The sequence below is a fragment of the Nilaparvata lugens genome, chromosome 5, assembly GCF_014356525.2.
Source record: "Nilaparvata lugens isolate BPH chromosome 5, ASM1435652v1, whole genome shotgun sequence".
NCBI classification, from domain to species: Eukaryota; Metazoa; Arthropoda; class Insecta; order Hemiptera; family Delphacidae; genus Nilaparvata; species Nilaparvata lugens.
The window spans coordinates 22,811,715-22,830,742 of record NC_052508.1 but is presented as its reverse complement, the minus strand read 5'-3'; the positions used below and the strand labels follow the sequence as shown (position 1 = coordinate 22,830,742).

The following is a 19,028-nucleotide window of genomic DNA, read 5'->3' as shown; positions in this document are numbered from 1 at the left end:
TTGCAATCAATACTTGAGTTGCATCAAATCTCCTGCAATATTTTTTATTGTATTCTAAAATGTTTGAAGAATATTTTTCATTATAAGAAGTTGATATTTTTCTCTACTTTAACTAAGATATTTTTTTCGAAATTAACACAAAATCAAACAGGGGTTGGGGTGACTTTGTCTCACTTTGAAAAATAGTTCATTTTCAAGAGTTAGACAAACTGAAATCAACTGTTAACCTTTAAAATGAATAGTGACATTGAAAACAAATGTAATCTACTTTAAAAATTCACAAATTATTTTTTGAAAAATATTATAGTTTCTGCTGCTTAAAGATCTATTTTAGAGTCGAAGCATTTTGGCTCCAGCTGCAGAATCAGCTAAAAATGAATATTAACATTGTAGGCTATTAATCCCAAAAAGGTGATTATTTTCTTTTATTAGGTAGAATACATTATATTTATCAGATTTTGAATTGTATTTGCATCATATCCTGCATAATATCACAATTTTTATACTGGGACAAAGTCACCCCAAGTTTAACCTAAAAGTGACCTTGTTGTATTTAACAAGTAACAGAACCAATCAATAAAATAAAATAAACATAATAACATAACATACTACAAATATAAATAGATTGCATTTTTTCTGAAATTAACCTACTCAACTATGGGATGGACAAGGATAGCAACACCAATGTTAATCAAATACTGCTATTATAACGTGGAATTCACTATAGGAATACATCTTTGGAAGACGTAGGCCTAGTTGCCCTTTCTTCCAATGTTAAATCTACGCTACATCATTAGTGCCTTTCTCCACTGTCATTATAACGTGCACCTCGCTATAGCTACACGTAGCTGGGTGTGTGATGACCTGACTGACTGACGGTGGAACTGGATGAAGTTTTCAAGATGGCAGTGCGTCGGATCAAAAACTCACATAAGAATCTGCAAAACATTCATTCAGTATTATGTCAGCATTTGTGTTAGGTCATCAAAGGTCTTTTGAACACCATAAGAAGCTTTGCCTTTCAGGAACTTGGCCACAAACCTCTCAAAAGCACATCCAAATTTTTCACCTTCAAGAGACACACTCGAAGGACAATGAGGAGCAAGCTAGAAGAGGCACAATTAGTGGGTTTAAAATAGTTGCAGCCATAAATCATGAGAAATACGGCTTAGCAACATATGTGAGAAATGATATAGCAGATGTTAGAGTGGTGAGTGAAACTGATAATAATAATATATTTTGCCTAGTGATAGAGATTTCGGGCGTGAACATCATCAACGTTTACAAGCCACCTAATGTGAGATGGCCAATTCCAGTTATGAAAGTCTTCAACTCCTTGAGCATTTACATGGGCGACTTCAACAGCCATTCTACTATGTGGGGATACAGTGAAGATGATAACAATGGAATTGCACTGAGTGACTGGATTGAGAATAATAATCTAAAGCTGATCTATTCAGCCAAGGATAAAGGCACATTCTTCTCAGCAAGATGGAGAAGGGACTATACACCAGACCTGTGCATAATCTACAGAAATCCAGCACATCAAACTAATGCTGTTAGAACGGTGTTGGATGTTTTTCCCCATAGCAAGCATAGACCAGTCATGCTTGCAGTTGTCACTTGCATCAGAAAAGACAGAATCAAATCAATTGATGCTCCTCGCTGGAATTTTAAGAAAGCCAACTGGCAAGGCTTCTCTGCCAAACTTGACAGCATAGTAGGTTGGATTCCAGACAATGCGAAGTCTTACTACCGTTTTTCGAGAGCAGTGATATTGGCAGCCAAATCCCATGTCCCAAGGGGAAGACGTAAAGACTATGTCCCAGGGTGGGATGATGAATGTGAGACATTGCTACAACAGTTCGAGGAGACTGGTCAAGCTGAAGTTGGTAACGAGCTCCTAAAGATGCTCGGAGATAAAAGGAGGGATCGCTGGATGAGGACTGTCTCCAGTATGAATTTCACTCATTCGAGCAGGAAAGCATGGGGTCTCCTGAAGAAACTTGGTTCAGATGCATCTGAGAAAGTGGGAAACTTTAAAACAACACCGAACCAGGTTGCAAGCCGGTTACTGAGGACCTCAAAAGCTCATGTTGAGGCTGATTGGAAACACCAGGTCAGGAAAGCTGTCAGGCAAAGGAAGAAGAGACTGATACCTGATGATAATATTTCAGGCCCTTTCACATTGCCTGAGCTAGAGTGTGGGATCAGTGCCCTTAAATTGGGAAAAGCAGCTGGATATGATGGAATATACCCTGAGTTCCTGGCAAATCTTGGAAGGAATGCTAAAAACTACCTCTCGAGTATTTTCAACAATATTTTACTGACTGGTCACCTCCCTAAGGAGTTTAAACAGGCTAAAGTTTTTGGTATCAAAAAGCCAGGGAAATCTGGGAATGAAGCTGCAGACCTCAGGCCAATATCACTCCTTAGTGTAACTTACAAACTCTTTGAGAGGCTTCTGTACAACCGCATTTCACCATTGGTTGAGAAAGTTCTACCGAGGGAACAAACAGGTTTCAGACAGCTGCTGTATTTTTGGATCTATCCTCAGCCTACGATACGGTTTGGAGAGAAGGATTATTACTCGAGCTATCACAAGTGATCCACTGTAGGAAACTAGTTCTTCTTCTAGATTCAATTCTATCCAACAGAAGGTTCAGAGTACACATGGGAGGGAAACACAGCCGTTGGAAGACTGTAAATGATGGCCTGCCACAGGGATCAGTATTGGCCCCACTACTCTTCAACCTGTATGTCCATGACATAAGTCCATTAGAAAGCCGTATTTTCCAGTACGCAGATGACATTACCATAGCATGCCAAAGCAAAAATCCAGCATGCTGTGAGGATATTATTAACAGGGATCTTGCTGCAATGGGAAAGTACTTGAAAAAATTGAGGTTGGTACCAAATCCCAATAAAACAGAATGGGCCCTCTTCTATCTCAATACTCACATGGCACAAGCACAGGTCAGGGTTGACTTTTGTGGGCAAGCGGTACCCTTTACTTGCAACCCCAAATATTTGGGTGTAGTCATTGATAGGACCTTGTCATACAAGACCCATATCCGAAGGTTAAGTTGTAAGGTGCGTAGTAGAGTCAACCTGATAAGAAAGCTGGCTGTTACAAACTGGGGAGCTGGAACTAATTGCCTAAGAATTTCATCCCTGGCACTTATTTTTTCAACAGCTGAGTATTGCTCACCGGTATGGCTCTACAGCTCCCACACAAAGAAACTGGATGCCCAACTGAACAGTGCATTGAGAATCATTTCAGGCACAATAAGACCGACTCCTGTTCCATGGCTTCCAGTTTCAGCCAATATAGCCCCAGCACAGCTACGTAGAGAAGAGCACCTGAAGAGAGAATGGGAAAAGTGCCTACACAATCCAAAAACGCCGATGTATGATGACATCCCACTCTTTCCATAAAGTACCCTTAAGTCTATAGAAATCCTCCATGGAAGATGTACCCAAAGATTATGGAGCGTGGTAACATGAGAGAGAGGTGGAAATCGAAGTGGGCACAAGATGCATCCACAAATAACTTCCTAGTTGAAGATCCAACTGAAAGAGTGCATGGATTTGATCTCCAGAGGAAAGAGTGGAGTGCTCTCAATCGGATCCGTGTGGGAAAAGGGCTATGCGCTCAGTAGCAAAAGAGATGGGGCCTACAGCAGTCAGATTTGTGTGAGTGTGGCCAAACACAAACCATGAACCACATAACTGCTGAATGCCCAATCCATTTTTTTGAGGGAGACCTAAGAGAGCTGCATGAAGCCACAAAAAGAGCTGTAGACTGGTTAAAACAGCCAAGAATAGAACTGTGAGTGACTCTGGAAGAAGAACTTGATATTTTTATTCTCAGGCTAGGCTTGAAACTGATATTTTATGTTTTGGAGACGAGGGTCTAAGACCTGATTATCAATTTTATTTCCTGAAAAGAATTTCAAGGCTGGTGTTGGCGTTGGACCATACAACTGAATGAATGAATGAATTTTTCACCTGTCCAGGAAGCTTGTTGAAGTAGTCAGCGCTGATCTCTTTTAGCCTAGCTTTCTATGTCCAATACCTAATTGAACTCTTTTAGATAAGCTTTCTATGTCCAACACCTAAGAAGAGAACATAGTCGATGCAGAGTTGTAAATTTCAATCTTCTACTTCTCAGCATTTTCCCACTCAGGTGGGGTCGGCGTTTCGGATCAGTCGCTTCCAAGGGTCTCGGTCATGGGCTTCGTGTGGTGTTAGACTCTTCTGTACAATATCTTGGGCGATACAATTTTCCCATTTCTCCCTAAGTCTTCCCCTCGTCCTAGTGCCTTCGACATTCAAGTGGTAGGTCTTTTATCCTACATAATCTTCCTCCCTTCTCACCACATGTCTGTACCACTGCATTTTTTTCTTATATTTTCTTTGTTATTAGCTGTCAATTTTAATATATAATAATAAATTTAACTTCATATCCAATCATATGGGCTTGTAGGAAAAGATTAAAATTTTGGACAATTTGGTTTCATGGTAATTTGTCCAAGTTTCTACCTGTTTTATTAAGCGTGTAGTATTTTTGTCATACACATCTGTCCGGGTCACCTTAATCATCTTATTGGTTCTTTTTATCAACATCAGGCAGAGGAGAATGAAGCGGCTGTCAACTGTGCAGATACCCAGCCTAACAAAAAGAGGCTTAAAATATTACATGTTGTGTTTAATATTTATATTTATATAATATTTATTTATTTATTTCATTGACAATTACAAATCATAATTATAATAAATATAGTATGATTGGGAGAAGACAACAGGCATAGCCCAAAACTGTCTTCTCCCAAATTTTTACAAATAGAAGTTTTAAAAAAGAATAAGGCTAAGATTTCACTTTCACTTCAAAAAGTCCAATGCTTTGGATGCAATGCAGTCCAATGCTGTGTTCTTTGCTTTCATGACAAAGCGTTGTATTTGTTGCACAGTTCATTTTTGTACAAATTACAAACGAATTGAATGAAAAATTTAAATTTTCCAGGATCAGATGATAATTTGAGAATGTACTGGACAGTGTACATGGAGAACGGGCCGAAGCGCGTGAATCATGCTGCTGTGGCAATCGGTGATCTCATCTACTCGTTCGGCGGCTACTGTACCGGCAGAAACTACAAAACTAAGAAACCCATGGATGTGCATGTTCTTGATACAGGTTTGCCTTTCCATACCTTCTATTCATTTTTGATCAGTACCAAAATCATTACACTGTTATTATAGATGTGTGCAAACCAAAGGGACACTGGAATGGCAATTTATGAGGTATTAACACTGAAGGAAGAAAGCACGATAAATTTTGAAAAAAGTAGCTTATACAGTTTGTTACAGAAAAATTTAATCAGACATGGAAACATGATGGTGGAATTGTGTCACTTGAAAAATCAAATAACTTTATAACGCGAATGGTGCAGAACTGATGGACATATTTCTCTTTGACACGCCGTCTGCTGCTTTGTCAAGGCCGTTTAATAGGAGAATTTGAGAATGAGCTGAGCCAATAATTATTATTAAAATAAAATCCTAATTAAATGCTGTAAATCACCCCAACGACTTCTGCTACTGCTAATATTGACAACAGGGTTAATAGCTAGATGGAAATTCGATGAGCGTTACCTGCGCTACTATACAAAAATTATTTGCCAGCCCATGAATCGAACTCGGTACCTCCTAATTGCTAGTCAGGAATGCTTACCCTTACACCGAAATTACAATCTCTGGATAGCAGCGCTCATTTTATACGAAGCCATAGTCAACCGACCAGCCAGTCTACAGATGGAAAGAAATAAGAAATTTCATTTGTTCAAATGCTAATTGATGAATAGTTATTATTAAACGAAAATCCTAATTCATGAGCCAATAATGGCCCATATGAATAAAACCAGAGCAAATGCTCATGAGCAAGAGCACGGAGCATTAAGGTGCGTACAGACTTTCGCTCTGCTCCGCAACCGAACGTCACTCCAGCAGAGCGATTGATGATCGACCGGCGAGCAACAGTGGTTCGACCGGGGAACGCGAGAAGATCTAACATCTTCCGTAACGTTCATGATGGGTGCGTGGGCGGAGCGACTGTGGTTCGATGGTGGTACGAGGGCGGTATGAGGGAGGAGCGTGTTCGGTGCGGGTTGGAAGCGCGAATATGTGTACGCAGCTTAAGGTTTTGCTCATGAGCAAAAGGTAGAAGCAATAGCATTTGCTCATTTTTATTACTTTCCTTGCCCTATTACCATAGGTAAGGAAAGTATTGCTTTCCGAAAAAAATTAAGGTACCCCAATTTCCGAATTTCTATACGTTTCAAGGTCCCCTGAGTCCAAAAAGTGGTTTTTGGGTATTGGTCTGTGTGTGTGTGTGTGTGTGTGTGTGTGTGTGTGTGTGTGTGTATGCGTGTGTGTATGAGTGTATGTGCGTCTGTGTACACGAGTTCCTTACAATATAAGGATCCGACACGAACAATTTCGATCAAATGCGATTCAAGATGGCGGCTAAAATGGCGAAAATTTTGTCAAAAACAGGGGTTTTTGCGATTTTATCGAAAACGGCTCCAACGTTAAACCTGAAATAGTCATCGATAAGCTCTATCAACTGCCACAAGTCCCATATCTGTAAAAATTTCAGGAGCTCCGCCCCATCTATGCAAAGTTTGATTTTAGATTCTCAATTATCAGGCTTCAGATACAATTTAAACAAAAAAACTTGAGTGGAAAAGATTAAGCATGAGAATCTCTACAATTAATGTTCAGTAACATTTTCACCTAAAATTAAAAATAAGCTCGAAATTCGAGAAAATGTGATTATCCAATTGCAAACTGTTGATTCTATTAAATGATTCACTATGAAGAGATAGCAGACCTCGTGTGTCTCCAGCGTTATTGCCCTGTCACCAGCTGGGTCAAATCTTTGAATAGTAGACTTGAGTTGCGCGGGAACACTAGCGTCAGGTGATCAATTTTCATAACGACAAGGAAAGTTGTGAGAGTGCGCCACACCAGATTTTATGAATAAGCTTTACCTTATGCTCCTGAACTCTGAAGCAAATGCTCACGTATTTTAAAGATTTTTCATCAGCTGATTCGCTTTTGTAGCCTTACTTTGTTTTTATAGCTCACGGAAGCGCTACATATGCAAGTAGGGGGCACAGCTTGTGTTTGCGTCGTCTGCTCTGTTTTCTATTTATGAATAGTTTTAGGTTAGTTGAGTTTAGAATTTTGAAATAATAGCGTGAAAAATGTCATCTCTATAATAATCTTCAGCATATTCTTATAATATCAATATCCTTCTTATAATCGTCTACACTCTGATCTTCTTGAATGCCTATTTCCCATTTTGTGATGGCTATCTTTATATCTTTTGTATTTATTCTTTTGTAGGAATAATGGTGATATATATCATGGTTGAATCTAAAAAGTTTTATAGTTCTCAACTATTGGTTGTTATCGTATCTGGTATAGTTTCCTCTTCCTCATACGAATTAGTTGAGCCATTGTACTATGAGCAAAAGGTGATAAGCTGCTCTAGACTAGACTCACCTTTTTTGAAGCATTTGCTTCAAAAGTTGAGCAAATGCTCTAGTTTATTAATACAATTTTGAGCAAAAGCTTTTACTTTTGAGCAAATGCTCAAACTACTTTTTTGATGAGCACGAGCAAAAGGTTTTGCTCACGTTATTCAAATGAAGCAAATGCTCCATATTTTAGAAGTATAAGCAAATGCTCAACTTTATTCATATGGCCCATTGTTTTGGTTGCTTAACAAACCATAGTAGGAGCCAAACAGAAAGATTGGTATTGCTGGCTGCAAGGCAACTGAAGCAAACTTAGTCACAGTCGTTTATGAATCCAAAACGAATAGGTCTGTTTCGTGTCGGAGCTATTATCGAAAGCTACCTGTATATTTAATCAGTCTGAAAAATATCAAAACTAATAACTGCTCATCACAGTTGCTCAACCAACTAGGCTTCCCGCTTGGCACCCTTGTTTTGAATCTAAATTTTTCACTGTCTTATGAAAATTAGATTTAAATTTCTCTTTTCTCAATTTACTTAATGATAACTACATTAAATTAATATTCTTGCCAATTGAGCTGCTGCTGAGCTAATGATTGTATTGCAGTAATTGAGTGGCCACCACTCAATCTCTTTCATTTTCAGTCACGATGCATTGGAAATCCCTGCCTCTGCCAGAACCTGGTGACCCGCAACACGATGTAGTACCTTATAAGAGATACGGGCACACGGCAGTCTTTTGGAATGGCAAAGCGTATATCTGGGGTGGAAGGAACGATGAATTTGTCGACAATATTCTCTATTGCTTTGATCCCGGTAAGTATTCGTATTCACCCTTCTTCTTTTTCGTATTCAGGAATCTGTTTCGATTTCTCTCTATTGATTGTTTTAGATTCTTCATCTTATTATTTGTATTTTAAGTGAACCATTGATTCATTTGTTCACAGGAACATGTAAATGGACGCAAATCGAAAGTGGCGGGTTTATACCGTCGCCAAGGGATGGCCATTCAGCCTGTGTCATCAAATCAAAAATGTATGTTTTTGGTGGCTACGACGAAGTTTTTGATCATTACTCGGACGAGCTTTATGTGCTCAATTTCCTCACTATGACATGGAGCCCTGTCAAAACGGAGGTAAATCAGTCCATTCCAACAAGCTAAATTTTTTATCGTAGTTGATTTTTTATCAATCTTAGTGAGCTCTTACTGATATGACTAGAGCCTAAAATCGTTTTCTGTATCTGTGTTCGACGATCACATTTGGCGATAATATTTTTCTTTGTCACAGATAAGTTTGATAGTTTGATAAAATTCAATCAGTCAATTTGTTTGGAATTGCTTCAAGATTATTCAATGAATGTGATCATTTATATAATGTTAGATTTTTTCAATCGAAGTACAGGGGGTATCACTGGTCTCATTAAACAACTTCAAATTTTCAATCAACTTCACAATAATGTGATCTGAGGACGCACAAATTGAACTGCGCGATTAAAAATGTTCTATTTTTGTTTATTCATGTAGAGACAACTCATGTAGCACAAATACATACTATACATTTATGTTCGAATATAAAAATATTCAGGCTAGAAGCACAGAAAAGGATTTTGGAATGTTGGTTTTATTCCAATCATTCAAATCCTGATAGTGAACTGCTGAATGGATCAGGGCTTGGCACTCGCCGACAGTAAAATTATATATATTTGCAGTTCTTGATGTCTTGAAATTCAAATCAATTTATTTCTGAGAATGTTAAAAAAATGTGTAATTATGTACGTATATATGAGGAAACTGATGACATACGGTCACGATTGGAAAGCGTTAAGGTTATTTATAAGGAATGCTGAAAATTTAGTGATTCTCTCTAGTCAATCAGACATCACTTTCTACTTAGCATGGAGCTCGTCAAAGCCACAACTGATGTTTGGCCGGTAAAAATCCGGCGTGTTTACAAGCACTTCCACCAATAAAATGTTGGCAGATTTTTCACCAACCATCCAAAATCTAGCCTTACGACGTATAAAAAATCTTATCGATTTTATCCAAAGAACATGAATTGATGATCAATTCGTACTGAAAGTGTAGGCACACTTCCAGCAAATCCAAATAGATATTGTGTTTTTGGTGGTTGATGTAAGGGTTAGGTACTGAAGATGAGTTTGAGGGACTGCCATCAACCCATACTTATAGAGTTCAGCGTTCAACGATGACAAAAAGTAGTCATTCATGTGATAAAAACATGGGTGTGTGAGTAGTCCTAGAAAGTGAAGTGTATCCTTTGCTCAGATAAGTTTGATGAAATTACTCAATCAATTTGTTTAGAACTGCTTCAAGATGATTCAATGCCTGTGATCATTTATATAATGTCAAATTTTTCTTATTAAATTACAGGGGTTACCACACTGTAGTATTTATTGCATTGTGAGTAACAAAATGTTGCCAAATTCTCTGTGAAATACAATTTGAAATCCATTAATTATTGTACTCAATTTTCGACAAATTTCACCTATTTCATCAAACAGTCTTTGTCGCCTTTGAGGTAAACTCAAACAACGAGTTGATTACGAGAAATTTCATCTTAAAATTGTACGTTTTGATGTTTAGAATTTTAACATGTGTATAATTTTGTGGATTTAAGTGAAATTTTAAATACTTTTTTGTGATTGTGAAGGAAGATTCTTGTTTGGATTTGTATGTACTCGTGATGAGTGTTTAATCGATGAAAAAATGATAATTTATTTGTGATGATTCAGGGAAAACCGCCATCCTTCAGAGACTTCCATACGGCGACTGTAGTGAACGATAGGATGTACATATTTGGAGGGAGGGGCGATCATCGCATCACGGGCGCAGAGTCTTACAGCCAGAATATGCACTTTCTCGACACCATAAGCAACTGCTGGCACAAGCCTCACACGACCGGCGATATACCAGTAGGAAGGCGAAGTCATTCCGCGTGTGAGTACAGTAGGCCTACAGTTTTGGCGGGTTTTGAGTCTTTCTATGATGCATGCTGTATTTCAATGCTCTATATGTCTCTGCTAAGACATTATAATGTCCAATTTTGGGGTAGCTCAAGTAATTGAAATTTCCAAATTACAAAAAGACTTCAAGCTATTCTATTTACATTTCATAAAAATATTTTATTTCATTTCAGTAGAATAATTTTGAAACTTGGTTTCAGAGGTGGAGAAAATTTGATCATTGTTGATAATTATCAATTCTATCTCAAATATATTTTCACTCACCAAGAAAATATATCTTGTTATAATTTATCCTGTAATAATAAAATATTCTTTTATATTTCTACTTAGCCTTCAAACAATCTGTTTGACCAATAAATTATAGACAAGGATAGCAAGTCAATGTTAATCAGTTTAAACGTGGATTTCACTAAAGCTGATTACTTGAAAATATAATTCCATTCAAGTTTTCATCTTTGAAATGAAAATCATTCAAGATAAACCTACATTATTGACATTATTGTTTTTTTATTTGTATTGATGACTCTCCTGTCATCTAATCAAGTGCAATGTTGTTTCAGTTCTGTATGGTGATCACATTTTCATATTCGGAGGTTTTAACAGCGTGACATGTGAGCACTTCAACGACATGTATAGGTTTTGCGTGTCGACGAATGAGTGGCAGCGGGTGACAACCAAAGGCCTGACACCCAGCAGGCGACGGAGGCAGGCGTGCCTTGTCATAGGTCACCGTGCCTACATGTTCGGAGGAACCAGGTAATTTACTCCCCTACATTACTAATTATACAAACGATTTACTCGTCTATTTCTCCTCCACAATGTACAAATAATAATTTGATGTACAAATAACCATTTCGGTTGTGTTTGATTGTATTTGAAAGTATCTCTTCATTTTACTTTTGAACTACCAGTAAAATAATGTATTTCCTTTCTAACTTGAAACTTTCTGCACTACTGCACTAGATAAAAACCAACAGACAAAACGTTTTGTCACGTCCCCTTCAGTCGTGCTCCATCGAATTTAAGAAATTCGGTCTTGTACAGCTGCTTATATAATATTTTTTTACGTCTTTATAGAAATTGAAGATATTTATAATTATTATTGTCATCGTTGAAGGATACCTTGATTAGAATAAGTCATAACTAATAATGATTTATCTGGTAGTGGGTATAACACCTCTAAAGGAATAGTACTAGTGAAATTAACAAAACATTGAGCCCGTTCTGGGTACATAGAATGTGGTAACTTGTCCGATTCACAATTTACCAGTTGAAAATTTCCGCGTCCCATGGGATGAATTTTGAAAGATTCTGTACCAGAAACCAGTTCCAGTTCCAAGTTCCTGCCCCACAGTCGAAGCCTGGTAAATTGCTACAGTTCCAACTATCCGAGCTCTCATTGGTCGATTGAATTGTAGTCTGCTTGCTTCTCTGTGCATGCGCTGATAGCTTGTTTGTTTACCATAGCATACCCTAGCCATAGAGTACATAACCAACAAAATGATGTTTGATAACCATCCGTTAAATGAATTTTTTCTATAGAAAATTTGAGAGTAATGGAATGAAAGAAATGCACACTTTTCTAGACGGTTAGTTTGTAAAACGGTCTTTCTTCATTCTCGCAGCTAGTAAACGACACATTTTGGTGTAAATCAACTTTATAAGTGCGCGTCAAAAGCTTGAACCAACGATTTTGAAATGGCGTTCCATGGGAACATTTTGTACTAGTCACATGATGGAACAATTCACGATTGGAACTGGAACAATTTACTGTACACATTATAAAATGCACATGCTTATACAGTATACATTTATACACTTAGGATAAATAAAGACTGACAATTTTTTGGATATTATTCGTTTTGAAAAACTCTAAAAATTATTTAAATATAGTGTGCTACTATTGTTACCATTCTGAAACTGTTAAGTTATTAATTGTTTTTCAGTCCTGTAGACAGCCTAATCACTTCTGAAAGCCAACTAATAGACCATTCCGATCTCTACGTTCTTGAATTTGGTAAGTAGTCATCATAGATCTCTGTTAGTAATATTTGGCTTGCTCATTAGTTTTCGAGTACTGGGCTGGCCCGGTGAACTTCGAATTTGTACGAATATTATTACAGAAAAATACATTTAATTATTATTATTACTACAGAAATAATAACATTTGTACGAATGTTATTTCCACAGTCTTCTGTCATATGGTATCCTACACTGGGGTGGAAGTAGTCATGTTTCTGGTGTTCTTATTCTCCAGAAAAAAGTTGTGATGATAATAGTGGGGGTACATTCAGGGAACATTGTAAACCGTTATTTGTTCCTCTTGGTATATTAACGGTTTACAACCAATATATTTGTGTTGTTTCCCAATATAATTATACACAAGAATAATCCTATAATGAGCACAAGAGGTATGATTCATTCGTTTAGCACCCGCCAAAGACAACAACTTGATACTCAACGTACACGATTAACAAAAATACAGAAGTCCCATTACGTCTTTGGAACAAAGGTCTATAATAGGTTGGCAGAGTCAATAAGTCAATAAAAAATTATACAGTCTCTTTGTTGAGCAAATCACTATTTGATCTTTTGCGTGAAAACCCCTTCTATTCTTTGGAGGAGTATTCCACACATTCTTTTTAATTAAGTGTTATTGCCGAGAATGCCTGCGTGGCATAACTGAAATTCTTAGCTCAAATTTTTCCTAAAGGTACGAACAGGCGAATTTCATTTTTCATCACTTGATGCTACGCTTATTATAGGTTTATTTGTACAGAAACAGTAAGATACGGATGTAATAAGCATAGGATCTAGTGATAAAAAGTGAAATGCGCGTGATCGTGGCGTATAAGGCTGTACGCACCTATATATATAAATGATGTTTCAGTTCATCCAGTTGTAATTAGCTGTACAATTCAAGGAATCCTGTCTGTTATTCAGTTAACACTGCAGTCACTGTTTTTTTGTTTGACACTTATATTGGCCCATATGAATAAAACCAGAGCAAATGCTCATGAGCAAGAGCATGGAGCATAAGGTTTTGCTCATGAGCAAAAGAAAAAGCAAAAGAATTTGCTCATTTTTATATGAATAAGCTTTACCTTATGCTCCTGAACTCTGGAGCAAATGCTCTTGTATTTCAAAGATTTTTCATCAGCTGATTCGCTTTTATAGCCTTAATTTGTTTTTATAGCTCACAGAAGCGCTAAATATACAAGTAGGGAGCACAGCTTGTGTTTGCGTCGTCTGCTTTGTTTTCTATTTATGAATAGTTTTAGGTTAGTTGAGTTCATAATTTTGAAATAATAGCGTGAAAAATGCCATTTCTATAATAATCTTTAGCATATTCTTATAATATCAATAGCCTTCTTATAATCGTCTACACTCTCATCTTCTTAAATGCCTATTTCCTATTTAATGATGGCTATCTTTATATCAGGTAGCTATCTTTTGTATTTATTCTTTTGTAAGAATAATGGTGATATATAATTATAATGGTTGAATCTAAAAAGAGTTTTATAGTTCTCATCTATTGGTTGTGATCGTATCTGGTATAGTTTCCTTTTCCTCATACGAATTAGTTGAGCCATTTTACTATGAGCAAAAGGTGATAAGCTGCTCTAGACTAGACTCACCTTTTTTGAAGCATTTGCTTCAAAAGTTGAGCAAATGCTCTAGTTTATTCATACAATTTTGAGCAAAAGCTTTTACTTATGAGCAAATGCTCAAGCTATTTTTTTGATGAGCATGAGCAAAAGGTTTTGCTCACGTTTATTCATAGAAAATGAAGCAAATGCTTCATATTTTAGAAGTATAAGCAAATGCTCAACTTTATTCATATGGGTTCATTGAGTTCTATGTCTAGGAAGCGAAGTTCACCTAAACTGTTCCAATTTTTTCTAGTGATTTCTAGCTTTATTATCATGCTTTTGTTGAATTTGTTGGTCTGCTAAGTAAGTCTGCTAATTGTGTAGTTTGACTTATTTCTTCATATGGGTTTTATTCATATGGGTTCATTGAGTTCTATGTCTAGGAAGCGAAGTTCACCTAAACTGTTCCAATTTTTTTCTAGTGATTTCTAGCTTTATTATCATGCTTTTGTTGAATTTGTTGGTCTGCTAAGTAAGTCTGCTAATTGTGTAGTTTGACTTATTTCTTCAATATAAAAACTCGTTTGATTTAACTAATTGTTGTTGCAGTTCCTAGCCTGAAAACACTGAGTATACTCATCGCAATAGAATCTTATGGAACAATAAGTTTGATGAAGTTTCCTTTCCCGAAAGAGATAAAGTAAGTAATACGGCTCATATCCTTACGTACTAGCCTTTATTTAGAATATTTTAGTACAACAAAACTTACATTTCGTCTTTCTATACTTATATATCTATTATCACCAGCTTAATTTTTAGGCTTTGTTATTATTCATCAAGTAATATCTGAAAATTTTGTTAAGTATTTCAAATTCATAATTTTAATAGCAAGTATTCCACGGAGTGAAATAAACCTATTGTTTCCCAAGAAAATGGAAATGGGAAACTTTTTTTACAAATTTGATTCAATTCAATTTATATGGTTTTTTATGGTTATTTTACTCTACTTATAAATCAGCTCTCAAACCCTTGTCTTTAGAACATAAAACATGCTATTCTAATGCTCATAAGTCCATTATAATGTATAATATACTGTCATCTTCTACTTAATGCAGTACATTCTATGAACACTTAACAAATAGCTGCTTTTGAAATCACGGAATTGACTTCACAGATTCACGGACTGAGCAGACTTAATATTTTTGAACTCACAGCAAAGAGGTTGTTTTGAATTCATATAATTGATAGAAGTCACAGTAAAGGAAAGTCTACTTATGAATTAAGTATTGATTTTTATTTCGACTAGTCAATTTTTCACCGATTCACTTGTCAAATGTCTCGCCGAATGGCCAACAAGAGCGTCTTGTCATCCACACTGCAATTTTACCACAATACAAGTGTCTCATCAAGATAAGTGGTAGGGAGCCACTCGCTTTCACTCGTCTCGTGAAAAATCGGAACGAAGGAGTGCCGAGTATAGAATAGAATAGAATCGCTGCCTTTATTTTTTACCTAAAGCCGAGCGGAGTGGAGATGAGATGAAGCATCATTAAGCTGCCTTCCCATCAAGATTATGAGTTTGTTAGAGGTTATAAAACAAGGTATTCAAAGTAAACCAATCTAATCATTCCACGAATTACAAGGATTTTCTCAGAATTAAGTTACACTATTTTTTCATAACTCTGTAAATGACAGGAAAAAGCTGCAATTTTCAGGGAACATTTTTACAGGTTTAGAGACAGTGCTGTGAAATTTTTATGCGTCTATCATGATTCATTCGTCAGTCACGAGCAATGGCGACCAATATGGAGCTACTACTCCCTCTTTTCGCCGATTAAATAATTCGTAGTGTTTTACGGAAAGGATAAAAGTGCAAGGAACAGTTTTGGGCTGTGCCTGTTGGTCCTTCTCCAATCATTTTAATGATTTGTTCTTTGTATCTAAATAAATAAATTCACCGCGAGTTGTGTAGAGTGTATGGTGACGATGTTATGTCAAGGCTAATTGTTTCTCGTCTGTGCTAATCTTCTGTTGAAAGAAGAATAACATTACACAAAGAACAACGAAGCGGCCGTCCATCCACTTCACGTGCCCCAAACAAACGTGTCCAATTCATTGTCATTGAGCTTGACAAAATGCATTAACAACTCTAACTAAATGTTGAACTTAGGCACACATACTCCTTTATAATTATTTCCTTTTAATGTTCAGGGTTGGGCAGGGAGGTATAGATGAATTGAAATAACAGTTACACACTCATTTTTTTCAAACGGAAGTCAAAATTTATTTTTCTTAGTGTGTACCTTGGATGTTGCCATTATAAAAATTAAAATATTGATTATGTACGAAAAATAACATCTGTTAAAGGCTGCTTATACACTCTTGTAAACGTTGTGAGAAGTTGTCCATACTCCTTTAGAGCATTGCACGTGGTACCGCTCGAATTTCTTGTGTTATTGTTTTAATAAGAACAACAGTGGAGAGAACACGTTGAGAGAATGGGAAGCGGAAGAATCCCGAAAGCTGTCATTGCTTACAAGCCAGAAGGGAGGAGAAGTATTGGCAGACCAAGGAAAAGGTGGGAGAATGTTTGAAGGCGGAACATGTATTAATGCCTACCCCTGTAAGAAGACGGCGACGACGACGACGATTGTTTTAATCAGGGCTTCAAGGGTTTTTGGTTTGTTTATGTATACACGTGCTTTTAGGTAGCCCCATAAAAAATAGTCACGAGCCCTTGAAGCCCTGAGTGAAACAATAACACAAGGAATTCTAGCGGTACCTCGAGCAATGCGTCAGAGGAGTATAGACAACTTCTCCCAACGTCTACAGGAGTGTATGGACAAAAATGGACAGCCTTCAACAGATGTTATTTTCGTAAATAATCATTTTTTTTTATTTTTCCCTCTTTAATTTTTATAATGGCAAAATCCAAGGTACACACTAAAAAAAGTAAATTTTTAATTTCGTTTAAAAATGAGTGTGTAACTGTTATTTCAAATCATCCATACCTCCCTGCCTAATAATAATAATACAGCCTGTAATAATAATATTCGCCTGCCTGTATAATAATATATTTTTTAATAAGAATACTAGAAACGTGATAATTATAATGGTGTGTTAGAGACTGTAGCTTTACAGCTTTCGGTGAATTTCAGTCGCACTTTAATTTTTTCCCTTTAAAAAATGGATGGCACTAAGTACCGTATTTTTCAATGGGCGGTAGAAGTGAGTAGCTAGGAGATGGTAGCTCCATATTGGATTTCTCGTAACTGACTAATGAATTTATTACTGTATAATAATTATTCCAGCCTTTATAATAGATATTCCAGCAGGTTGAACTGCAATATCTAATAAAATCATCCATCTATGACTAATGAATCGTGTTAGCCGCATTAAACTTTTACAGCACTGTCTCTAAGCCTGTAAGAAAGTTCCCTGAAAATTTCAGCTTTTTCCTTGTACTTCGTGGAATAATCAGATTGGTTTACTTTGAATGAATACTTGTTTTATAGCCTCTTACAAACTCATTAGAACAATCACGTCATCTTGATGGGAAGGCAGTAGGTGACGCCACGATTTCAACAATCCGAATTCATTGTAGTGTGTGATGCTATGATGCGTTTTCAGGTTCTCAGTTCATGAAAAATTATGGCTGTAACTTATTCTGACTATTTCTTTCACTTCTATAATACTTGTTGCAAATTCATTTTTAATTTTTGGATTTACAGATCAGAAATATATCTTCTATCCGGACGCCAAAAATTCCATCGCGGAATCGAATGATAAAAATGCTTCAATTCTGGAATGGTTCAAAAGGTGCGATTACTGATTTACTTGTAACATGAAATGAATAACGACTATTAGTTTATGTAACGGATAGGAGAGAGTTCGTATGCTGTTGAAATGTGAACACATTCTGATGATGAACCCAAGCTACTGATATGCGTTATGAAAACCCTTTCAACATGCAGAGCAAAAATGTGCTTATGATAAAAAACATCTCCCAAGTCTTTGAAATTGTCACTTTCTTCAATAATCATACCATTAATATAAATGAGAGTGTATTTTCCAATATACATACATACATACATATCAGTGTCCCGTTCCAGCTAGTGCCGGGTCTGGGTATTAACCATGCCTCTCCATCTTCCTCGGTCTTCCCACCATCGCTCGTCCTCAACCTGTCGCCATCTGTATCCGCTCTTCTCCACTTCGTTGAACACTGACCACAAAACCACCCAGTTTCAGCAACCCACAAAGAAGAAAGCAACAAAGCAGAATTTCAAGGATAGTTACTTAGCTAGTGGAGCAAAAAATACCGAAACTGAGAGTTCTACTATACAGGAGAGGAGACAAGATGAAATTGAGAAAGAGAGGGAAGGAAAAGCAGAAGTAGAAAAGAAAGGTGAGCAGTCATAGCAACCGCAGATGGAAAACGGAATTAAAATGTCGGCTGAATGCAAAGGGAATAGGAAAAAAATTACATCGAATCTCAAATATACATAGGAACTTTGAATGCTAGATCTGTTTGTGGGGAATATAGGATGATGGAGTTAAAAGAAGCACTAGATGGGCAGGAGTGGCATATATTAGGACAGGCTGAAATACGGAGAGGTTATGAGATAATAGAAAAGAGAAAAATCAGTCACTCAGCGGCCACAAGAGGACATAGAGGCGTAGGATTTCTCATCAATAACCAGCTGAAAAGGAATATCACAGAATTTCGTGGGGTAACCGATAGAATGGCTCTTCTGAGACTGACAAGAGGGAATATAAGGCTAATCATCCAGGTCCAGAATACCAGAATACTAATCATCCAGGTCCCTGCTCCTTTTTCGAAGGGCAGCTTTCTAATAAATGGGCGTGGAAAGCTCCAATGGGAAATCTTCAAGAGATAACTTCC

At 36.9% G+C, this 19,028-nt stretch overlaps 1 protein-coding gene across 1 annotated transcript; it reads left to right on the top strand.

The window, feature by feature from the left end:
• Positions 1–5,026: 5,026 nt before the first annotated feature.
• Positions 5,027–19,028, top strand: LOC111052111 (kelch domain-containing protein 3). Its single transcript, XM_039427963.1, has 8 exons — positions 5,027–5,197; positions 8,190–8,360; positions 8,492–8,679; positions 10,299–10,503; positions 11,090–11,285; positions 12,476–12,546; positions 14,732–14,822; positions 17,854–19,028. The coding sequence occupies exons 1-8, from the start codon at positions 5,047–5,049 to the stop codon at positions 17,906–17,908; spliced, it is 1,128 nt and encodes a 375-aa protein (XP_039283897.1). The 5' UTR covers positions 5,027–5,046; the 3' UTR covers positions 17,909–19,028.

Bases quoted from the DNA above. Each gene is read 5' to 3' on its own strand.
- LOC111052111 (XM_039427963.1), top strand. From the start codon at position 5,047: ATGTACTGGACAGTGTACATGGAGAACGGGCCGAAGCGCGTGAATCAT. The intron at 8,361-8,491 runs GTAAGTATTCGT...ATTTGTTCACAG, and splicing joins TCTCTATTGCTTTGATCCCG to GAACATGTAAATGGACGCAA. The intron at 10,504-11,089 runs GTGAGTACAGTA...ATGTTGTTTCAG, and splicing joins AAGGCGAAGTCATTCCGCGT to TTCTGTATGGTGATCACATT.